Genomic DNA, 25,055 nt, shown 5'->3' with positions numbered 1-25,055 from the left:
ATAAAGGTAGACAATCAACTGAAAACAGTGCTTATCACTTTAATTTCTAATACTGAGATTAAAAAACTACTCCCAGCTTGTTGAACAGCTCATTTTCCGTCAACAGGAGCTCAACAAATGTTTCTAGGCAAAGACAAACATCCTTAGTCTGCCAAACAAATGGCTTTCAGCTTTGTTGTGGTCTGGTCCTTTGACTGTAAGCCATGATAGATATGTGGAAAGAATTACATGTAATTAATGCAGCTAGCAGACAAACTGAGTAAAAAAAAAACCAAACAACAAACCAGCAATGGAAGTGCAGACACATATTGAGTAATAATCTTGAAACAACTTTACTTGAACTTCATTATGCTGACACATCCGTAACAACGAGAGCGTGGGGGGAACGAAGAACCCAGCTTTTAAGCCAACTCTCTTTGAACACACCAGAAGACAGACTGGAAGTGTTACTGCATTAGCTATTGCAAGAGTTGCAGTAACAAATTATTTCAAAAATAAGTTCTGCAAAAAGCAAGTTAGATGCAGAGCACCAACATATCCAGGCCTCCTTCCCCCCAAAGGGTGGTCTTCTCACAAGATATTGTCCCAGACCAGCTCAAGATTTACCCCTGTATTAGGCTCCTCCTGATACCCACCTGCTCACTGAAATATGCCCTACATGTAATTAGGAGCCTTCAGCAGGAAGCCTTTACACAATACAAGTTTGGCTCAAACAAACCACAATGTGAAAACAGAAAAAAAACTTCTTGCAAATGGAACAGCCTGAACATTTAAATTTTCATCCTTTTCTTGTAGTTTTTAAGTTACTGACTGAGCTACACTGGGAAAGGACATGGTCCATGTTAAAATGGATGTTTTAGAACTCTAAAAAGCTTTAACAAAACATCACCCAAACAAGTGGCAAAACATTTGCACACAACGAACAAAAATATCTGGCTAAGGAGCCAAGTCTAAAAAAGGAAAATGAGAAGTGATTTAATGCTATTACATAGACTTCGTAAAAAAATAAAACAACAAAATAACTTGCACATAATGGCACTGCTAATTCAAAAGAAACAAAAACAAACAATTTTTTTTTGTCTAGGAGGAAGTGAACTACTGTAGCATCAGCACTTGTTTCCAGTGAGACCAATATTCACTGCAACTGGGTACACAAGTACATTTGTAGAGAACAGCAATTATGACTCACAGCACCAGCATGGGAAAAAAGCTCTAAGAACTCCCTTTTCTTTCAAAGCAGGGAAGTACCAGTTAAGAGTTTCCTCCTCAGTAAGCAGGAGCAGGAGAGTAGTAATTAGGTCCTAAACCAACAGTTAAGAGTAGCTGCATGTGGCTACCACAGACTTCCTCAGCAGCAGACAAGAAATTCGACCCCTGAGAAGAGCTGAGCACTGAGCTGTCAGGACCTCAGCCACCCGGAGCTCGCTGCGGGGACATGCTGAGAATTACTGCTCCAGAAAGCAGAGCGAGTCCTTAACAAGGTTAAGTTCTTTCCGGCAGCTGAAGTATCGGTGTGGAAGATGTCATACAAATAAAACCAGAACTGGCAGCCTTAGTCATCATGTTTCCCCACCTAAGGGTGCCTAGGGTATGCAGCTACACCGCAGCTGAGATACTACACACCACACCCTCTGCTTGGCACAGCCCTTCCCTCCCCACCATACCTCAAATATTTTATTGCTCTCTCCAGAAGTGCAAGACCAGAAGCACAAGACCAGAAGCACTTCCAGCTCAGCTTCCCCTACATCTACAGGTCGCGTGCCCAGTTGGCTTCAAATGCACAGAGGCTGTGGCACTGCTGACAGTGCTGAGGGCAAGTTTTCAAAAACAAAACAAAACAAAAGCCTTGATAAAGCAAACTTGCTAAGTAACGTGCTGTGCATTCACTCTGCTTATTACAAGCAGGCATTTCACTTTAAGAAAATTACTTTCCCTTTCTTAAGAACACTAACATATCCTGCTAATTTTTTTTCTGTGCACATGTAACAAATGAGCTTAGAGAGGAGAGCACATTAGGAACCTCACTCACCAAATCTCATCTGATTTCTACCCTGCTATCTTACACTATTCTTCCTGACTCCCATTTAAGAAACCTAGTAGTAGACAAGACCAATTTACAAATCACACTTTATAATCTAATTTATAAATTGTAAATAAAAATGAAATTAAAACAGGCACAAGTGGACGTGGAGCAGGCTGAAACCCAGGAACCACAGGGCCATAAGCAAATGTCCAGTTAGCAGCCTTGTCAACTGAACACCTCTGAGTTGTCAAAGGTGTGCTTTGTACCTGGGCTCAAGCTAGCATTATGGCCCAATCACAAGGTAACACCTTTTGAAGGATAAAGATTTTATTTTTTTGTCTGAAAATATGGCCTCTCTACTTTTCTCTGACTGTTTTTCCCATGCCCTGACTCCTCCCCTTCATATCACACAGCTTTTGGTTTTCTTCCAAGTGCTTCAAGCATCTAACAGTTTTTTCGGGCATTCAAAGTTGCACAGATCTGCCACACAAATCAACTTTATCTAATTCATCGTATTACCTAATTTGCATTTTATTTCCTCCCTGCTTACCTAGAAGTTACCAATAACCTCAGGGATTAAGATGAAAAAAAAAAAATCTGAGAAAACTGGAACCATGTTATCTACTTCTACGCAGCGTACAGGGTCAGCAGGAAGTTACTACCTGCTCAGACAAACAGAGTTTTTCTTCTCTAGGTTATTCTTTGCCACTCAACTAAACCATACAATGTAGGAAGTTGTGTGTTTTTCCAATTTACTTTTGCATCATTAATTCTGATAAAAACATCTAGTCAATCATTTTAGTATTTGTATAAAATCCAAATGTGTATATTCTCTAATTTACTGTGGTTGTGCTATTTGTTTGCAGGTAAGTTCTGGGTATTCTCTTGTTCAAAAACCAATATTGCAAGTTTTTTAATCAATGTACTCAAAAGTAAATAAAAAGCCTTTGACTGCAGCACTTAAAAGGACAGAGTTAGAAAAGTCTTAGGTAAAAGTGACATTTAAATGTACTTCCTGCAGGCACTCCAAAGCAGATTGGTTTGCTTGATGAAAGAGTAGGATTTATCACAACTTACTTTAGATAAGGCAATACAACTGCAACAGCACATTAAACATTTGAGGCTAGAGGGAAGAAACCAGAATAGCCACACTCCAATTTGTTCCATAAAAGTGCAGCACCTTTTCTGCTGTAATCATGTGAAAGGAATAGATACCGCTTGACCTTCAGTCCAGAGGCAGTATTTTCAAGGCCAGTTTGAGAGGATAGAACTTAAGCTTTCTAAGATTAACTAAGTGACCAGCAAGGAGACATGGGGGCATGACACCAGACCATGAACATCCTCTCTACAAAGTTAGCTGTGCCTGAGAGACAAAGGAAGTGGTAACACCATTGTTTTCTCAGTTTACAGCTCTGTACAAGTTCATCTTGAACAACTGCAGGGTTGTCAAAAATATCTGTTACAAAAGTAGTTATTAAATACAGTAGGTCAGATGTGTGCAAGGTATGCAATGATTCAGATTCTCCAGCACAGGCATTCAGGGTTAATGGAAGGAGGCATGAAACAAAACAAGCTACAACAGAGCTGGAAATACTAAATGTGAAAACCTACCTTTTGTAGACTAGTTGGGTTCAGCTGTGTTTTGTCAATTATTTTTATGGCAACCTAAAGAAAGAGTTCATAATCAGTATTTTCCATATGAACAATGCAGCATTATTACATGATGGTCAAATTCAGTAACAGAAATGCAAAATAAAAAATTACACAAAAACCACTCAAGATTTCTTCAGCAAATTTTGTGTTTGTATTTAAACTAAAAATATTTTTAAATAATGGTTAAAGTATAATTTACTTCTACTGTGACAAACTAAACAGCAGGGTGGAAAAACCCCTAGTATTTTAAGTGTATTAAGAGGAGAAGCTCACATAGTCTTTGCTTGATGTTAAGACCATCACTTTAATTGCAGTGGAAGCTCCACCATGAGACAGTGCCCCAATAGAGAGCAGCATGCCTACAGATAATATTTACACAGTATAATTACACAACAAATTACACTGTACGGACTGGGCAGTGGCAGTTGGTGAAGATGCTTCTAAAAGCAGAGATTTCAGAACAAACTGAAAGGAATTCCATAGAGATTTTGCAAGAACTAAGTTCACCTTTGGAAATTCACTGAATATTTCTATCAGTTTGCTACTTGGTGGATATGAAAAGAAGTAACACTTTCGCATCAGGAAAACCCATTGGCTGTAGTATAAAAGTTTAGGCAAGTTGAGTACTTTACTGTTTCTCATATTTTCAGTAAATACTCCACAAAAATACTAAAGAACAACCTAAAAATTTCACAAAAAAACATAAAAAGAGAAATTCAGTACCATGGTAACTAGTCAGAACCTGAAGATTTGAATGAATAGGCACAGACAAGCTTCAGTGCAACGCTATTTGGATACAGGATGAGTTAGAACACGAAATGGGAATCTTTCTAGAATTACATGCCAATTGGTATTTTGCCTTTCTAAATTAAAGACTAAACGTACCAGAAGAAACTCTACAGAGGCTAAGGAGATGCTGCAACTCAGCTGATTATAATACCTCAATGATGCAAAGGAAGGGCTTTCCATTCCTCTTGTATTTTTGGCTCAAACACAGCCAAATGACACAGCTCTCATTTCCCTGCATCACTCTGTGCTGTCTTTTGTCATCTTGGGGTTAAGCAACATATGGAATAGAGAGTGTCTGACATCAAAGTGATTTTATATCCCTACACTGATGTGCAAAAACAGAGGGGAACACAGTATTCAACATTTGGGTGCATCAGACAATTATGTGATAGATAGAACGTTTTCTGAAGTTGAGATTCAGGATTTATTTTGAGCCCTTCTAGATGCAAGATATGATGAGATGTCACCAAGAAGCCATCTAAGAATACTTATGTTTTGGGAGTATTTTCTTCTGAGGTATGCTACTGAAATTAAAGACCACTATTTCCTGAGGCAAAATTCCATTACAAAACCTTGAGAAATCACTTCAAAAATACAAACAAGATGAAAACATTAAGCAACAGGTATTTTTATATTAACAGCTGTGTACAGAACCAAGAAAGATTTTTATCTCTACCTTTAAGCCTGCTGAACTGTTGTCACGTAAGTAACAAAGTTATTCACTTCCTGCAATCTCTTATAAAACCATGCTGGATGTAGACTGCCTGCTCTTTCAAGGAGCAGGTAATGTTATCTGAAATTCTCAAGACTACCTATGTCATAGAAGACAGTTGTTTGCTTGGGTAAGTGCATTCCAGTCAGAAAAAGTTGCATTTGTGTCCTGAGCGGTAACCATTCTGGTGAATCTTTGAAAGACAAACTTATTTCAACCCACAAAGTTTTAAGCTACTGGGTTTCTGCAAAACACAGCTCACCTCTCTCACTGTGCACTGGTGCCAGATGATCAAAGCTCTCTGACACTGGCAAACAAATTCAGCCCTGGAAATACAGGGAAGGCACACACCTCAATTTTCTGAAAGTAGACTCACAGGCCTGCTCAGTACACTAATTATATCCTTAAAGGTAGGACAAATTTAGAGAATTCCTACCCATCTGAACACAGAGTACAATGTGTTAAGACTGACTTTGAGAGCTTGAACTCATCACTGGTACAAGGAGCAATTTCAGGTGCCTTGATAAGGTCTCCAAACCACAGGTAAAGGGAGTGTGCCCTCAAGAATAGCTCTGAGGAGCCCAAGAAAGAAAACCCTCTGTTTTACTAAGCACAGATAATAGAGAATCAAATTGCCTTCCAAAGCAGAAACTTTGCTGTCTTTACACAAGGTGAATCTGGAACGGTTTCAAGTATTGCGTGCTATGGCCAATGTAGAAGGAATGCATGTCCACCTACACTGTTACACTGCTGCATCAGTTAGTAGAATTAAAATTAACTTTCACCGTTCATAAGAACATGGCTTAAACATTCCTCCTACATGGCCTGAATGAGGGAGTTAAGATAATTAGAGAGAAGTTGAGACATAGCAAATTGGCAAAATCCCTACCATTCAGAGTATTTTCTACCTCTTCAATTTCACTTCTTCCAAGGGAAGAACAGAAAGATGACAATAGATTCCTTGGAATCAGACTTAGATACTGAAAGAATCCCATCTCACTAGGAAACTTCAGCTTCCTGGCTATTGACTGAACATATGCTTTTAATTAACAGAAGGATCCATGTATTTTGGGTTGTGATTCTAAACACCTCTGCAACATCAAAAGCTAGTTTTAACTTTTAGATTAATTTTGGCAAGTATGAAAAACTTGCCAGAGGAAATAAACTTTGATAAATTATAACAAAAAATACCTGGCCTGAAGACAAAGAATTAACAAAACCAGATTGACAATGAAGACTCAATACTACTCTCCTGGACAGAGGATCTCAAAGGAGTGTTTCCAAACACCAGTTCTAGTGCAGTGAAGCTTACCCTCCCTTCCATTCCTCTGCAGTGAGAAGGCCACACACTCCTTGGCACAACAATTCAGCCCCTGCAAGTTAGGCGGATGTTCTGATCACCCCTCCAAGGCTACACATTTCTCCCTTTCTGTAATTTGAGGCTGGGCTCTCATCATATGTCCTGCAGACACACTAAAGACGGAAATGAAAGAGTGCTGGAACTCACTCCAGTTGGAAACATGAAAGCTCCATCTCAAGCTGCAGGAAAATTCGTAAGGAAGGACTCCAGATGTATGGAGATGCACAACTACCCTGGAAGAATGCTTGAACAGACATAGCCTCCTCCCAAGTAGCAACAAAAAAGTGCTGACCTGCTGCATGATTTAGAAGGTTATCAGTACAGATAGAAAGAACCAATTGCCATAAACTGAAATTGAACTAAACACTTAAAAGAACATTAAGAATAGCCACAAAGATAACAAGGAGAAGATAAGCAGGGTTCAAACACCACAAGGATACAACAGAGATGAAAACTCATTTACGCATGACTCCCCAAACTAGGCATTCTGTTTTACATTTTAGTGCATTAGATGGAAAAAAAAAAAAAATAGGAACAAACACAGGACAGCCAGCAGGAATGAGTGCATATAGCAGGAAGTCACAAATTCAGGAAGATGAGTGCTGGCTGGCTGAGGCCAGTCTGAGAATATTATCCTGGAATTCTTAAAAGTAGCACGTTTAAAGGGGAAACAAAGCAAAAAAGCAAAACCAAACAAACAAAAAAACACCAACACCCAAACAAGTATTCTTGTAGCAGAGATTTCCAACATCTGCCAAGAAAAAAATGGCAGCACAGGTTTAGAAATTAGCAGACTGAACTTCCCCCCCCCCCGAAGAGCCATTTACCACAAAACTCTTGAGCCTGAAATGAACAGGGCAAAAAATAAGGAAACAGGCAGAAGGGTTAAATGCAACAGATTTTCCTACAGTTAATAGTGCCCAATGGAAACACACAAGATATGACTATCTGGACTACTGTAGAACCTCATCTAGGGGGATGCATGGAAATTCTTGAACTAGAGAAGCTGAAATGTGCAAAAAGCTTCTTTAATTTAAAAAATGGCTGAAGAGGTATCGGGTTGGAAATAAATTAGTAGAGTTTTTCAAGGACAAGACTTGGGACCAATCTTGTTTAATATCTGTATCAATGGCCCTGGCATGGAAAGTCAAACCATAATGACTAAGGAGTTGAAGTCTTGAAGAAGTTGAGACATCATCAAATACAATGGAAAACTGACAGAAACAACCTTGGAGATGAGTTAGCAAAGAAAGAGAGATTCAAAGTACAAGGTGCTGTTGCTAATCCCAACCAAAAAACATCAACGTGACAGACATGAAAATGGTCAGCACAATCTAAAGATTGGTCAGATAAATACTTCTGTAAGGGCAAGAATAAATTAATGACTCTGAGGAAATTGTTACACACAGTGAGCAATTCTAGTCATACACATCCAAACTACGTATTTATCATCAACACTGTACAGTTCACCAAGCAAAAAAAAATACTTGTATTCATATCTCTTAAATAGTAGAAGAATAAGTTATAGTAATATTTTGAAGTTATTTCAAACTAGCTTAGCTGTTCCCTTCAAAGGAATGCCACTTCGTCTAGGTAATCAGGACCAATGGTCATGTCCTGGAAAGTATTTATGCTCTGACTTGATTGAATTACATCTATTCCATCAGAGTTAAAGAAACTTAGTACCAAAATCTTTCCAAATTTGGCCAGAGATTTTACGCTGTCACTTTGTTTGTTGAAATTTCTAACAAACATAATTAACCAGATGTCAACACACATGTGCAAGTGAAATAAAATGTACTTCAATTTTTGCAAAGCAATGTGTGGCACAATACTTATCTCCAACTCCTGTACCTGTAAGAAATAATAACCAAGTTCTTGCCTTTTCAAGTATCAATAAAGAGGAGGGAACTCAAGTGGAAAGCAATTAATAAAACACTTTGTCTACAAATAAGCACTAACTTTAACATCAGAAGACAACTGCTGATCAGCAGAACTGTCAGCTTAAAAAAAAATAAAAATAATTTGCAACAAGTCTTGCAAAAAATTATGTCCCCTTTGTTCCTCCTAGTGCTACTGAATTCCACAGAATCATTTAGGTTGGAAAGGACCTTTAAGAACATTGAGTCCAACCATTAACCTAATGCTGCCAAGTCCACCACTAAATCATGTCCCCAAGCACCACATGTACAAGTCTTTCAAATACCTACAGGGATGGTGACTTGACCACTTCCTTGGGCAGCCTGTTCCAACACTCAGAAAAAATAAATTCCCTTAAAGCACTGCAGTCAGGCACACAGCTTTCTTTAAAAGTCTTTGCTGGTATCAGCAAACATTTACTTCATTAGACAGGTTTGGCAAGAAAAGGTCAACAAGGCGTTTCTCCCTCTTCCAGTATGTAGAGCCGCTATTAATAAAACAGCAGCAAGAAACACCTTCTTATAGCAAGCAAACAGGACTACACCTCATCAAATCAGGACCATCCTTAAGTGCAAGTCATTAATTATATTGCAACAGCATGCAGAAACTCATTATGGAGCTGAAATAGACACTATGAAGAGAAACAAGAGAGAGCTTGTCCACACCACACAACACTGAGGAACAGACAAACCAGCTCTGAACAAACTGGAGTGTCTTCCCAAGGCTGCCCAGCACTGCAGACACGAGCAGAACTCCTGGAATACATGTTGCTTTGGCAAGGAAATGCTGTGTTTGGGCTACTCAGACCATTATCAAGAAGATATGTTTACGAGCTTTCATTCCTGACTTCCCCTCCAATACTGCCCTGCACTGTACAGTACAGACCCAGCAAGAGGCAGTCTTCCCAGCAAGCTTGTTTAATTGCTGTTTATAGAGTCCTGTTTTGGAAATGGGAGGATTTAGCAGAGAATTCTAGTAGCCAACTTGAACATAATTAAGTTGGCTAGGGACTTGTTAAAAATACAAATGTAAGAGACCATTTTCAAGAAAAAATATTTTGTCATTATGACTATAAAATACATTTCCATTTCTACTTTTTTCTACATTAGTGGCTGTATCTCTAGTAAAACATAGTAAATGTTCACAGTCTTTACATGATGCTATTCTAAGAGATCCTTCACACCTACTGCAATTCACTACTGTTTACACCCATACCACTTTACCTCTCTGCCGGTTAGGATGTGCCTTGCCAGCTTTACTTTTGCAAAATTCCCCTTTCCAATCGTTTTAAGGAGTCTGTAATTTCCAATATGTGGCTGCTCATCTGCACAGGAAGCTATAGAGTTCCTGCAGCGAGCTCCAGAGCGCCCAGTTCGAGAGGAAACTTCCTGGCGTCCATCTCCATGGGACGTGTGCTGCAATAAAAACATACACAGATAAGGCTGAGAAATAAAGACAAAGCACATCAACGATGAGAAGCATACAGCATTCAAAAACATTAGCAACTGCTTTGAAAAAACCCTCAAAGGATCAAACTTGAACTTGAGATTCATGCTGAACTTTGCTCTGATGGGGACAATAAAAAGGCTCTCAGTTCATTTCATCACTTGGCAAAGACCAAGTGGAATGTCATCTGAACTGCAGCAACATTTTTAAGTAACCTCTGTGGACTGCTGAATCAGTTATGGAACACGGAGGTGCTGATATTCTCTCTCATTTGCTTTACTGTGCCTAATGAGAGCAGGAAAGCCTTGAGGAAGGAGTAAAGAACAAAGCTTTTCCAAAGGCATACACACTAAACTGTTAATCCTTATTGGACAGTTTAATAAAATTAATAAAATAATAAAATGGGTTTGGGGATTTTTTTTCTTGTACTGGACTCCAGTTCCCACAAAACCCCATGACTGAAAATACCTGGAGAACAAGGGCAGCGATCTTACCTAGCGTATAGAAACCTCCGATACTGACAGGCTGAGCATCAGTTATGGAGATCTGAAACACTGTCTGCAGCATGTTAAGTTCCTTACACTCAGTTTCCCTGAACAGCTACTAACTGTAAAAATGAATAGGTATTTATTATAACTATAATAGTCTTTATTCATTATATCACGTGGTTAAGATAACAGTAAAGTGTTTTTCTTATTTTCTTATAGTCTGTTTATGAAAGAGCAGGTCCCCTCATGTCCCTCAGTTCTCAACTTGTGGTTAAGGGGTCTACACCAACTTCACTTATTACAGTATTAGTTAGAAATGCTCAGTAGTCTGTAAATATGGAGTAAATGTCTGGCTACACATAAGATGACAGGCTAAATTTACAGCCAGCCCAGAAATCCCAGAGTTTGCTCTTCTGTTACTACTACTCTTGCTGAAACCCAGAGGGGACAACCAAAAATCTGGCAGACAGCAACACTCGGTCTGAAAATCACTGTAGCATAAGGATGTGAGATCATAACTCAAGAGCTAACAATCGTGGTACAGGCACAAATGAACAAATCCATGCTTGCATGACACTTGGCAAGTTTCACACTCTATTTAATAACCTGATGTGACCTTGTGACCATATACTCTGGCATCTTAAGTTCCTTGGTTTGTTAATTTGAGCGCAACAGCTGTGATCAAATTATTTTTAAAAACACATTCATTTCATTGAAGAAATACTACTGATAAAAGTCTATGGCTGTTTCAATAGTTACTATTTTAAAAAAACACACACTCTGGTGCATATGTTTTAGTATCAATCTGACTTTAGCTTCTCCTTACTGTCTAGCTACTGCATTGTCACTAATTCGTACTTCTCATGTAGGTACTTAATTACTATGATCATATTACCTCTTTAATCTCTTTAATAAGTTTTTTATATATATATATAAATATAACACTCCCTAAACAGGCTGCTGTACGAATGATAAAAAAAACACAAAACACTTCTTGTAGCTCTTTTCAGAACCCTCTCCTATTTTCCAACATCTTTTTGCGAGGCTCGTGCTAGAACTGGACATGCCATACCAACAGTAGGTACAGTAGGGCTAAACACAGAGATTGCATCTTCTGTTCAACACTCCACTGATTTTACATGCACAGAAAGAACTAGCCCTTATTTGCTGTAGACCATCTGTATCTGACCACCCAATACTGACCCTAACTCTTTTTCAGAATTATTGCTTCCCATTTCCTTACCACATATAATGACTTTCATTCCTGCTTCCTTACATGCACGATCTCACATTTGGCTGAAAGGAAATGCAGAACTGCCTCACGTGCAAGTTATTACATGTTCCCAGTGACTGGCCCATCCTGTCATATTTCATATTCTAACAATCTTTATTCTAGGTTTCAGGACAATTAGTATGTATTTCTTCCAAACCACTAGTAAATGGCACAGGAACAAGAAGCACACCCACAAAAAGATGCAGTAAAAATTCAACGCTTTATAACAACTATTTGTTCTCAATAGTATCTCAAGACCTATAACAACTCGATTAAGTGTTTATCAATCAATAATTCTCAAGGAGAGGAAGGACAAGACCAGTTACCCAGTTGAAGGAATTAATAAAGCCAGTGAAATCCTTTATCAGCAAATTCATTATTTTGCATTGCCTTAACACCAGGCTGGTGCTGGTTGTTCAGGCCATCTTCTTTACTCCTGGATGTACTGGTACACGCCAATCCTCTCTACTTCCCTAAACTTTGACTTCTAACAAACCTTGTAGCACACAAAGCAAAGAACTTCTCTGTCAGCTCCTTTGATACCTTCAAGTGTCAAGTTATTCTGACCTGCTAGAAAAAAGCAGCAACTGCTGATGCTAGGTGCTAGCATTCTCCTAAGTTGCTACACCCAGTGATCAGGGACAGGGTTGTTCTGTACAAGGTTATGTCTTGGATATGCTAGAGAGAGGCTTACTTTTAGTTCAAGTGTAGCATCCTAGGAATACAGCTGTACTACTTACGTTGCACTACACTGAGTTGATAACCTACCTTGGAAAAAGTAGTATCTCAGGACTATTTAGCCCTTTCTCACTTGGGCACGTAGCACAGACACACAAGTTGGCTTCAGCAAAACCCAGCCTGCCTCTGAGGAGGGCTTTTTAGCTTAGGCTCCCCAGCAACAGATTCAAATAGTAGCTTGCATTTTAACCACACAGCTGGCTCTGAAAATGGAGTATCTTCATCCATGCTGTCTTGTGCCTGAACTAATAAACTCTATTAGACCTGAGGTGGCTTATGAGGCAGTTGAGATGTGGACATCAGGTCCCATGTATTCCCAAACCAGAGAACCTGTGTGCATGTCATTCAGAACTGATCTTACCCATATCCTACTTTAGATAAACACTAGGTAAAAGAAAGATCATGTTTTGCTTACAAATTCTATTCCACATAGTAAACCATCCCAGTTAATATAGCTTGAGTGCTTCACTGTCCTCTGTTGAGGAATGACTTCTTGTGTCCTATCATTTTTTTCATGCTTTCTAGCTTTGCACTTAAAGGGAGGAACAACAGCTGTGAACTTCTTTGGACCAGCGTTGATAAATTTAACACAATCTCCTGGTATGGAGGTTTGCATTTCCACCCTAACCCTCATTATTTCTTTTCAAGAATATGACGTTTTTAAGCTGTGGTTTTTCAATATCAAGCTATATATTTCTAAGGAGTTCAGTTCTCTCCAACTGACCTTCTCATAGCCATGTTTCACTTTGTATAAATCTGTCCATTTGCAAGCATTTTTAACTTGAACTTCACTTCATGTGAGTAAATTTACCAGCAAGTCAACACAAGATGTCTCTGTCAAATACAAAACTATTATACTGAATAGAACACAAGCTTTTTAAAAGCTGCAGGAAACATCTTCCCCGTTTCAACATGGATTTTATTTTGTTTATGGAAATGAAGGAAGAAGAGGGCTTGGTAGCATGTAATATTAAAAAGCATAAAGTGAAAACAGACTAGAAGTGTTTCTCCCACTCTAATAACTTTCAAGGATGACAGGTAGATGGGAAGCTAAATGGTGAAAGCAAAAGGTAAAAATATAGATGGTCCAGGAAAAGTTCAAGACAGGCATTAGCTTGTATACCATTTGGCTGTACTCAGCTACTTCCCAGTATAGTTACCTCAGCAGGTACTTTCATGCAATAAAACCAACACCACAGATTAACAGCTCCAATCTCAGCCAAGAGAAATAGCAACAGCATCCTCTGCTCTCTAAATTGAGATGCAGGTCTTTTGTCTTCTCCCAAACAGACACTCAACTCTGCAGATTATCTCCCTCATCCCCTGACCCAAAGATTTTGTTCAATTTCAGGCTTCTTTCCCAGGTCTACCTTTATCTGGCTTCAGTAAGAAAGGGAGTTTGTCTTAAAAGCCTAAGATTTAAAACAAGCATGTATTTATTTGTAGTAAGTCTCCATTTATTGTGGTAGGCAAGCTGTATCTCCTGGACATTTGTTCTGTGTAAGGATAACATTCATTCATGACACCATGGCTGCAGGATTCCTAAAATACCTGTCTTCATGCAAAGAAAACCATTATACAACAGACAGGGAACTGAAGTAAGGAGACCAGACACTTTGTGTGGCTTCAGGCTAGCCAGAGTTACCATCTCTTTTAAAAGTCTCCTGAAATCCATTCATGACAAGAAAGCACTTTCTTCCATAACTTGGCATGCATCAGGTTCCATTTCAAAATGTTTTAAATACGTTAAAAGGGTTGGGTTTTTTGCACATAGAAGGGTTCTCTAAAAAAATACCAATTTTCAAGCCAACAAGGCAACCTCCCTCATAAAAAAAGGCACTCTCCTCCCCTGGCCACACCCTGGTATTACTCAACCTAGAAGGAAATGGTGTAAAACATCTCAATTTGTGAGAGACTAATGCAAGGGAGGGACTGAGCCTAAGACCAGCTGAATTTGGAACACAACACAAAACCCACCTTTTCGCAAAAGCCTTCCCCCAATGATGGGCCGACATCCTTTCATAGCCAGATAATGATTAGCATGAAGAGAAAGAAAAAGAAAAGAAAGTAAAAAGCAAATGAAGTATGAAGGTGCCAATACGTGAAATATTTTTCGGTTGATGTTAGCTTTATTCAGTATCTGTATGATTAAAGGTATATGAACATTTTGAGCATTTGAAACAGTGCAGAGAATGACTAGTGTCAAAGTCCTAAAATTGCTTAAAAAGGTGCCAACAGCTGAGAAAAACATGTAAGACACAATCTGATATCCATTAGAAGAGCTGAAAAACATTAAGAAATTAGAATGTCCAAGACCTGCAAAAATGCACGTTTACGTATAGTAAGTAGAAAGCTTTCTTTCTAAAACAGGGATGACAAATGGTAGCAACATTTTTTTAAAGCATTTATTTTATACAATAGTGAAAATACATTCTCATCAGCCAAATGAATTAATAAAATGTATTCTTACAAAAGTCTCTAGGAATGTTTCTTACCACAGCTGTTACCTCATCTTTGTATGAAATACTATGAAGTGATATTATAGAACTTTTTGGAAAGTTGTCAGACTAGTAACATCACGATAGCCTCATTCAATTCAGCATTTTTATTTATAATAATAAAAAAATGTACTTATAAGCCTGTCCTTCACAATGTTAATAATCTAAACATCCCAGGACATGATGAAGAGTTGAGACACTACATTGCTTCATTACCCTGACTTGGGCACACAACACATAAAACGCATGGCAACTTCTGGCAGTGCACTCTCTACCAGCACCCTTATTTATAAAAAAAAAAATATCAGAAAATGTATCATTTTTTTTAACTGCAAATATTTTAAATGAAACACGTGAAGACTAATTTCAATGCAAGCTCTTCCTAGCAATGTGTTGTATTTTATTTTTCATTTATGATTAACATCTTTAAGAACATACAGACTGCTGAGTACTATTCAGTGTAAGAGAAAACAGGTTAGCCATAAGAATATTCACAAAGGTTAACATCTTACTGCACACATACACCCATGAAACAGCACAGCAGGGCACCCTGCAACTGCTGACAAAGAAATTCTACTGGAAAGTCAAAACACAGACATATTTCTGACAACCACCAAGAGGTGTCACAGCAAACACTCAACCACAGTTGTCTATATGCCAGTTACTGCTCTGGGAATCCTTCAGCCACCATATATTATAATTATTTTCCTGTATTATGAAATAGGGAGACAGCAGGTAAAGATGTCCTTTACTTGTTCTGATTTTACTTCCCTCTTACAATTGACCAGGACATAAATCAGGATATGGAGCAAGGTGGATTTTGTTAGACCCAGTATGTCCATGCTGACGTTTGCATAACTAATTCTTTGGTTCCCGCACATATAATTAAAAGGCAGTTTTCAGACTATCTAGCTACACAATCAATTTTAAGGGTGAACAGTCATGGCTTCCATCTCATTAAATTTTAAACTCTGTCCTCCAAAGGAGAATGCTATCCAACCTGGCTCTAAAGTTATCAATCCATGAAGGCAGATTTATTCACTGACATGTGGTATAGGCCTACCATTACGGATGCTGTGATCAAGTGAAACAGCTGAGAGGGTCAGAACTCAGCAAGGGAGTCAAACAGACCTTCTAGAAATACATTACAGTTGGTAAAGGACAGAAAACACTAATTTGGATGCTTCCATTGTTGAAAGGAGAAGAATGCACCATGCGATTCTCAGCCTACCATAGTACTCATTTATTTAACTGGTATGACACTTTGAGTGGTTAGTTTAATTAGGTCATATTTGTCAAACAACCAGTTTAAAGGGAGAACCTGAAAAGTAAATACAGTCTTTAGTACACACAGGCTATACGTCTTGACACACATTCCTAATTCTCCCTAACCAGTGGGGAGGGGAGAATAAAAGAAAAAAAAGAACAGTCAGGAGAAGGCAGCTAAAGCTCAAACTGAGCACAGCAATGCAACTCCCTACACTGGGCAGCCTGATGGAGGTAGACAGTGTGGACTGACATACAAGAGACTTCCAGAGGCTTGCATTCGACACTTGTATGCTTACAATTCTGTCCACAGACCAGTGGGGGGAAGAGCTAAGTGGCAACTCCACCACTGCCCTGAAGATCAGAGTGGGAGAGCACCTACAGCAAAGAACTAACAGCCTCCAGAGAAGGAGGGATGCTCCCCTTTGTGGACACACAGGGACTCTGTGTCTAACCACTAACCAGCTCAGCCCATCTATCTGACATCATTTGGTTTATACTCTGTCCAGCATATGAAAGAGGGAATCTGTAATTCCATGATTAGCACTGAACAACACAACAGTGAAGAAATCCTGCTTATATAATCAAAAAGATAAGGCTGGTGCCAGTTAGAAAAGCTTTTTAGAAGCTCTTTTGTTGCTTCACATTATCAAGATCTGACACTTATCATATCTTTTAGTTTCTTTACTGGTGACTAAAATGGATATTTATTGACAACAGACTGGGAAATAATAGCTGAAGAGCCAACCATATTCTATTCTTCATAAACAATAACACCAACTAAGTCATTCCAGAATCATCACTGTCAGTAATTACATGCTAAACAAACAAACAAACAAAAAAAACAAACAAAACCACCTCACAGTTGGTTTTCAAAGACCACATTGAGCTTGCAGATAAAAAACTTTGTTTAGGCTTTAATCCTGCAGGAACAAATTTTATTTGAAATTTAATGTTTGTTTATATGTGTATATATACACACACACAGAGCTCAACAAGTTGCTTCTTTATGGGCCAAGAATTCTTCTTAACCCAAGGGTTTCATCCAGGAGACTGACTGGAGTGTTATCACAGGTGTACTCAGTACCTTTCCAGTTCATGTTTTAAGAGCAATAAGCATCTACTCATCATATGTTCTAAAGATTTCCACTGGCAGATGATCTCCACTCTAAGCAGAGCCAACCTTGATATGCCATGAGCCTAAAAAAAAAGTGACCTCCATTTTTCATCTGGCTGACATCCATGAGGCAGCATTACTTGACTGAGAAGAGGAAGTTGCAGACACATGCTACTTATATATCACATGAAATGGAGATTGGAGAGACAAATGCCTCCACTCTTAGAATTCCTTTGATTTGAGTCACCTGAGACATGTAGTCAACAGGAATTATTTGCTTTTATTATCAACACGAATGTGTTTTTTTACTAGAATTAAAATGGAAAATAAGCAGGTTAAGGCTATTAGGTGAGTGGTTAAGAGCCTAGAAAGAAATTTATGAAATGTAGTGTACCAAATCCCATATTTCCTTTTTTTTTTTTTTTTTTTTTCAGTAATTTCTGTAGTTGTGTTCTGTTTTTCACACTGATACTTCTAAGGCCACAATTTAAGTAATGTTCAGTATTGCTAATAAAAATATATGAACTAAGTCTGATCTTTTAACAACTTCTGGAATAAGGTCCTGTAGCTTAGTTCTTTTGAGTTATTGAAATAATATAAAAAAATGAAGTTTGTTTCCAGGAGCAGAATCCCACTCTTTATGAAAGGTGCACCTACTGCAGTTATGTATCTCTGTAGCTGTGGCACAACTCAAGTTACCATAGCCCTAGGGTGCTGTGCTATGACTGGCTGAAATAAAACCAAAACAAAAATAGTAAGAAGCATTTCTGGCCTTCCCCACCTGAACTGGACATTCCTGTCCTTTCCTCTGTGTCAGTATGTGCAGCCACACAGAATGGGGATAAACTCACTCTTCTGAAGGATTCATTTCAGTCAGATCAGAAAGCTGACCAGACTCGTCGTGCAGCCCCACCGTAATTAGTGCCATCATAATCCACAGGTGGGAAGAGGCAGCCAAGGCTGACGCCCCCAGCAGCCTCCTATCAGTCTGAGCTGACAGCGAAACCAAATGATTAAACAACACAGCACAGGCTGTTTAGCAGAGCCTGAAGAATGAAACCTCTCACTTCAAAAAGTGAAAATACTAAGAATCCATGGTTGACTCATGCTGCCACACAACCTAATCAGGTATTTTTTGAGTACAAATGCAGTATCAGATCTATCAGGCACCCCAGGCACTAAGAAATGCACAAAAAGCAGTTCTCTACTCTGAAAAAAACCTTGGAATTAAAAAATACATCCCAGATTAATTTCTAAAATATTTTATTTATAGTTATTTTGCCACCTTCATCTAATTTAATTCAAACCAGAACACTTATGACAACTGTTGAAAAATATGGAAGAACATAAATGGTCCCCACAGAAGAAAATCTACCAGAACTCCTGGCCACAGGCACACTTCCCTCTGCATCCTCGTCTTTAAAAAAAAAAAACAAAAAACCAAACAACAAAATAAAACCCACCAGGATTTCATGCTACAGAAGAAAGCCTTGTAACAAGAGAAGACTGATAAATAATATATAGAATAATGCAAGCTTGCATATTGTCTGTAAATGCTCTAATGTATTTAATACCTAAGTGGTAATAAATCAAGAGGAACCACACAAACATTCACAGTATTTTAAAAGGAAATTTTTTAACCTAACCCTGCTTTTTTAAATAAAAAAAAATGAGATACTTTTGCTGTACAAAATCCTTTTGTATAGGCTTGTACAGGCACAGTTGCCACTACACTGGCATTTTTCAATAGCAAATTTTTCACATTAGGCACAGTCATGCAGATAAGAGAACATTTTAGTCTTGCTTTTCCTCAAATTACTTACATTTTTAATTCAAACTGGCCTGCAGTACCAACACATTCAAAACAGTTACTGTTTTTCCCTCAGAAACACAGCTGTGCAATAGACACAGAGGTTCAAACTCAACTGTTTTGTCTAAGATTTTTCTTTTCTATTTCATGCTTTTTAAAAAAAAAACCAAATTACCAACATCCATGCCACCTGTATTTCCCTGTTTTTATCTACAGTTCTCCATCATATTGCCAATCTTTGGGAATTTTTTAAATTAGTATTTGTCCTACTCTCTACTGTCTTGTTTCTTCTGCTGTTATTTCTTTGTCACTTATTGTCCTCCTGCCATATGCACATTCCGCTGTGCCTTCTCTTTTGTTTTCTACTGTCTGCCTTCTCTTCCCATTGTGTTTCCACACTCTTTCCTCCTCCATTTTCTCTCCTTTCCTCCTCACCACTAGTAAAACAAGTTTACTCATTCTTCTGTCACCTACAGGTCCTTCGTCTGTACCTTGTCTCCTAGTTTTTGGATGAAGGAGGTCTCTGCTGCCTCTGTTGCTTTTTCTCCCACATGCAGAATTTAATTCTGTAGAAGAACAGATCTGATCCTCTCATTCACTTCTGCCCCTGAGCAGCTGGCAGCCATTATTGCACAAGACATGGCCAACCAGGAGCTGCTCTACCTTTGCAGTGAGAAGCCAGCTCACTGCAGGCCAACAGCCAGCTTCCAACTGTCCAAGTGTGAAGTTCCTGTGATCACACATCATCTGGGATGCCTTTCCTCCCAAAACCAGGTGACTCGGAGCCAAATTCTTTACTCTCAAATGCACTAAAGGCTTGATAGCTGTCAGTGGCTTTTGGTGAAAGTCACTGTGACAGTTATTTCCACTTCAGCAGTACACACACAAAGTGTCTTGATAAGAAGTGGTATATACTGCCTTAAAAAAAAAATAAAATAAAAAAAATCAAGTACTGACAAATAGTCTTGTCTGTTCAACAGGAGTTGCCAACCACTGAAGGTGGTTAACTGCAAGCATAGACAATGATAATTTATGCTCACTGTCATTCTGGAGGCTAACTTAATTTTCCAAACTGCAAGTATAGGCATGGATAAGCTATGATCAGCACACTTCAACCAGATTCAACACCAGCCAAGCGTTGTCAGCAGTGGTAACCTTCCAAGCACAGAAAAGGCATTAAGGGGGCCCAGGACCATGGCCCAAAGACTGACTACCTTGGCATCTCCTAAGCTTGTCCCACCTGAGCTACAGAGTCCTGTGAATATTAACGAGACTTCTCTTATGTGAAAGAGAATCAAGGGCTCAATTTACCTGTCAACACAATACACCCAGCTTTAGAGTGGAAGAACAGTTAGTTGAAGTATCAAAATAATCACATTTGGTATTAAAAAAAGAAACTTGGGTTTCACAGCTATAGGGGTAATTCAGCCAGACTGAATGTCAGGTTTCCATTTGGTTTTAAGCAAGGCTGAAAAGAACATGTTTTGATGAATTTCTCTATAGCTGATGGACAGAAGATGACAGACAGCTTCCTGAGGGATAACTGTACTGAGGGGTTGGTTCAGTGGATTTGATTACATGGATTAATCACTCACTGTCAATAACTACAGGTATTTCTGTGATCACCAGCCCAGATTACAGCAGTTGAAAGATATGCCTTAATCTAATCATAAGGCAATTCATTTGCAAGCAAGACAATTCCCGTATGTTAAATTATGAAGATTACTACAGAGAAGTGTTAGACCAATATTTTGAAGTGAGAACAAGGTGCCTTAAGTGGAAGACATGTAAAAATCTAACTTCAAGTGCTAGAACATACAGCTTATAAATAGGTATTTCCTCAAGCACATACTAAGTCTTTCCACGGTTAAGCTATCCACAGTAGAGTCTGAATTAATTATGTTTGAGAACCTCATCTGAACACTTTCTAAAATTATTTACTGGATGGCCTCCACACATATATGGAACTTGAAAATCTCAGTCAGATTCGCTTATAGACTAAGACAATTACCCAAATAAACTTGTATTTCGTAGAGTATACTACAACTTCAACTCTCCCCATGGCATAGGAAGGGCTGCATAATATTGTAATTATTTTCTTCCACAAGGCAGGAAGCTCATTGAGATTTTACAACCAAATATGCTTAGTTGGCTTTTTGCTCAATACAGCCCTTAGCCTGCAGGTTGCATCTAGTGCTAAAACAAATAAAGATCACAGAAGTTAGAAGTGCCTATTATGTCAATAAAATCTAAATCCCTAGTAATGCAGTAATTGTTCCATGCAGCATGTTTTCTAATGCTTTGTCTGGTCTTGTTTTAAACAATGGGGCTACCATCGCTTTTCTTGGACTATTTAAGGTCTGGAACAATCCAACAGTTCTTCCTGATCTTTAACCAAAGTTTCCACTTTTTAAGCCAGTCCAAAACACAAACTGCCCTCGCAAAAAAACAACAAAAAAAAGCCTCCTCTGTCAAGTTTAGCATCTGTCTTCTAAAGAATATCAGACAGCCTTTGCAGAAAGCTGAATACAAAGTTCGCTGATGGACTCATTTTAGACTACAGTGGGTGACAACTCCCTTCTGTTTATCGTTTGGGGACGTGTCAGAGCTTATGCAGAAAAACGGCTGAACAGGATACACCAGGATCAAGTAAGTTTTAACTTAAAGAAACACAGTTCCTATCTGCAGAAAGGGAGACTCCTACTGAGCTTCGTTTGTGGCTATCCGCTCATGTGGTAGGACTGTATTTTATTTTATTTTTGCTTTCTTTTTTCCATTAGCATACGACCTGCACGACTGCTAATACAGTGTTTGACTCAATCTTGTAAATAAACTGACAGTTCCTAAACCCTTGCTTTGTTAAGGGAGGGAAAAAAAAAAAGAGGGAGGGGGGGAGGAACAGGCTCCCTTGTCTGGAAGATAATTCCAATAAAGGAACCCTTTTAATGTCATTTGAACAGGTGACTAGTCTAACAGCGTCATTATCATCGAGAACCCTGCAAATTAAGCAGGGAAGAGGCCTATTATCTAGGTCACCTAGCCCACCACTACCGAAGCTAAATGATTCCCGTCTATTTACCAGAGGTTTATTCGGCTGCTTTCAGCAGTAAGTTTGCCTATCAGGCGAAGACAGCAAACCCACCCGGATTCCTCTCTCTCCACCGTGGATCCCTTCTCTTCCCCGTTACCAACACAGTAAACCCCATCCTCGCCACCCAGAGAGACTCGACTAAAGCGTTTGGCGAAGGGACATCGGGTTTGGGGGGGGGGGGGGGGGGCAGCGATGTCCAAAAATGCCACTAAAAAAAAAAAAAAAAAGGAGAACCGCGCGGGGGGAGGGAGGTAAAAAATAAATAAATAAGGGATTTAAAATAATTTGGGAACGGCATAGGCGGCAAGAGGTTAAGGAGAGCCCTCGGAGGGGCGATGCCCCCTGTCCGGGCCCGCGGCCGCGCCCCTGGCCGCCGTGCCGGGCGGCAGCGGGGGGTCGGCGGGCCGGTGCCCCCGGACGGCGGTACTCACGTTCTCGGTGTCGCGCTCGTTCACCGTGGGCAATGGAGTCCGAGTGGACATTTTACTTCACTCAGGCGGCCGCGCTGCCCGCGACGGCGGCACGGACAGACACACGGACGGGCCCCCGGGACGTCTGCTCGGAGAGGGTGGTCGCAAGGAGCCACCATGAAGGACGAGGGAGCCGGCGGGGGGCGGCGTCGCTTCGGTGCCCCCCGCCCTCCGGCGGCGCCCCGCGCCCGAGCTAGATCCCCCTCAGGGAGCGGAGCTGCTTCGCCCCTTCCGAGTCCTCCGGGCTCATCCTACAGCCAGGCCGGGGTCCGCGGGGGTCAGCAGCGGGGAACGGGCCGCCTCATCCAGCGGGGAGGGATGCAGCCGAGGGGAAGGAGGCGGCGAGGGAGCGGCTCCGCGGGGGGGAGAGGCAGGGCGGGCGGGCGGGGATGAGGCGGCGGCAGCGGGGCGCCGCGCAGCCCGGCTCTTCTCGCCGGCCGCTCTCCGCTGCAGCCGGGGAACAGCGGCTAGCACGGGCCCGCTGCCGAGCGGGCTTCCCTCTCCGTCCCCCGCCGCGGCCCCGCTTCACCGGGCCACCGCTCGCATCCCGGCTCGCCTATACTCGCCCGCCCCAGGCTCCGAGAAGGCCGGCACCCCGCCAGCCGCGGCCGGGATGGGGAAGCTGGGTGCCCGCCCGCCGGCCTGCCCGCCGGCCTGCCCCCCGCCCCTCCGCCGCTCCCGGACGAGCCAAGATGGCCGCCCGGCTTCCTCCGCGCCGAGCCCAGCTCCGACATGAACCGGAAGGGCCCGCCCCCTGCCCCGCCGCGCCGGGAGGCCGGGGCCGGCGGCGCGTTGCTAGGGGCGGCGGGGCGGGCGCTGCTCGGGGCGGCGACCCCCCTGCCGTCCTCTGGGGCGGGGCGGCGGGGCCCTGCCCGAGCCCCGGCACGGCCGCTTTCGGCCCCCGGAGCAGCCTGGGGGCGGCCTGGGGCCTGGTGCTCCTGAGCAGCTCCTCGGGGGCGGTGGCAGCTCCGGTGCGGCCGGGCCGCAGCTGAGGGGAGGCACGGTGTAAGCCGGGGCGGGAGCTCCGGTCTTGGGGACACCGTGGGGCAGAGGGGACGAGGCCGCCGGCTTTGGCTGGAGAAATGGCAGCACCTCCTCCTGGGGAGGCCAGTTCCCCAGGCGGGGCAGGGCGGTGGGAGCAGGCCCTGCCCTGCGGCGGTGCTCAGCCCTTGGCCTTGGGGTCTTCTTCTGCCCAGGCGTGTCCTCCCGTTTCTTGGGCTTTGCCAGCCAGGACGGTGGCGTGTGGCAGAGGGTTTCTCTGGGGCTGGTGCCAGCAGATCGCAGCCGGCTGCACTCGGGGCCCTGCCTTTCCCTACCAACGTGGTGCTTGGTTCACTTGGGGCGGGAGGGGGGAAGCCTGGGCTATCAAAACGTGCTTTGTGTACCCGGTAGTTACTGGGCACGGTCGTTTTTAAGTGTGCAAGGAAGACCTCAGTACAGTAGTGAGTAGATTTAATGAAGGGAGAAAAATGAAAAAGAAAAATTGTGTGTAGTTAATATCTTGGTGGTTTAGAAACAAATTATTTCTGGTTTGTTGTTGTTTTTTTACAGAGAAAATATGAACCTCTAGAAAAAAATGCTAGATCTGGTGGGATTTGTAGAAACTTGGCATCTCTAGGGACCTGGCAACCTAGCAACAACATTTTGTCTTCCTAAAGCATAACTAATCTGATGAACTTTATGTCTCCTACAAATATTTACTGGCTTTGCCTTGAAATCCAGCCTCTGATGTAGGTAATACTATCCTCACTTTTACAGACACAAGCAAGAAAAGATAGCCTTTGAACACTACCCAGTAAATAAGTTGCTTCTCTGTTACTTCATCACCAGGACTACAAAACGCACCACAACACTTGACCTGCAGAAGGAGAAACCCAGTAGACTTGCAGGATGCCTACCTAGTCTTTCCCCACTCTCAAGTTAAGCTAACACCTTGCTCTGTGTCAACAACAGGAATTTTGGATTTGAATACTCGCCTCTTGTGCAAATGATCCATGTTTCTGTGGGTATGTGTACGTGTGTGTGTGTGTGCTCAGATGGTACGTAGTTGTGGTACAGCTGCTCCCTCTGGGTAGGAGGCAGGACCCTTTGCATGGAGAAGAGACTGCGAGTTGCCTCTGTCTGGTTTGCCAAGGTCAGTCACGAAGTCTGAAGCAAAGCCAGGAAAAGTATCCAGATCTCCTCTCAGGTTTTGCCACAGGGCTGCTGCTTCATCTCTTTCTTTTTGGTTGCCAGTAGAATATGTTCTTTACAATGTGTTTGTAAAAGATGGTAATTGACTTAAGACAGAGTTAGGAAAAAGGTAAAAAATAGAGGTTTACTTGAGTGGTTGACAAGACCAGTGCTCTCACCTTGCACTCATGGGCATTCCAGCTAGCATGAGAGGGCTGAAGTGCAGGGT

The 25,055-nt window shown here is 41.3% G+C and overlaps 1 protein-coding gene across 16 annotated transcripts in view; it reads right to left on the bottom strand.

Moving 5' to 3' along the window:
* MARK3 (microtubule affinity regulating kinase 3) overlaps positions 1–23,360 on the bottom strand; it is a 61,970-nt gene extending 38,610 nt beyond the window's left edge. For 6 of the 16 annotated variants that reach the window (XM_051622520.1, XM_051622521.1, XM_051622522.1 and 3 more), the window contains exons 1-4: positions 22,616–23,359; positions 14,380–14,418; positions 9,681–9,872; positions 3,635–3,688 (exon numbers count right to left, since the gene is read on the bottom strand). In XM_051622520.1, the coding sequence (XP_051478480.1) occupies positions 3,635–3,688; positions 9,681–9,872; positions 14,380–14,418; positions 22,616–22,666 (336 nt within the window). In that variant the 5' untranslated portion in view covers positions 22,667–23,359. Of the gene's footprint in view, positions 1–3,634; positions 3,689–9,680; positions 9,873–14,379; positions 14,419–22,615 lie in introns of all 16 variants that reach the window. The other 10 variants (XM_051622511.1, XM_051622515.1, XM_051622512.1 and 7 more) reach the window with 5 other exon arrangements.
* Between the last annotated feature and the right edge of the window lie 1,695 nt (positions 23,361–25,055).

The sequence above is a fragment of the Apus apus genome, chromosome 5 (assembly GCF_020740795.1).
Source record: "Apus apus isolate bApuApu2 chromosome 5, bApuApu2.pri.cur, whole genome shotgun sequence".
In the NCBI taxonomy this organism is placed as follows: Eukaryota; Metazoa; Chordata; class Aves; order Apodiformes; family Apodidae; genus Apus; species Apus apus.
This window is presented reverse-complemented; position numbering and strand designations above follow the sequence as displayed.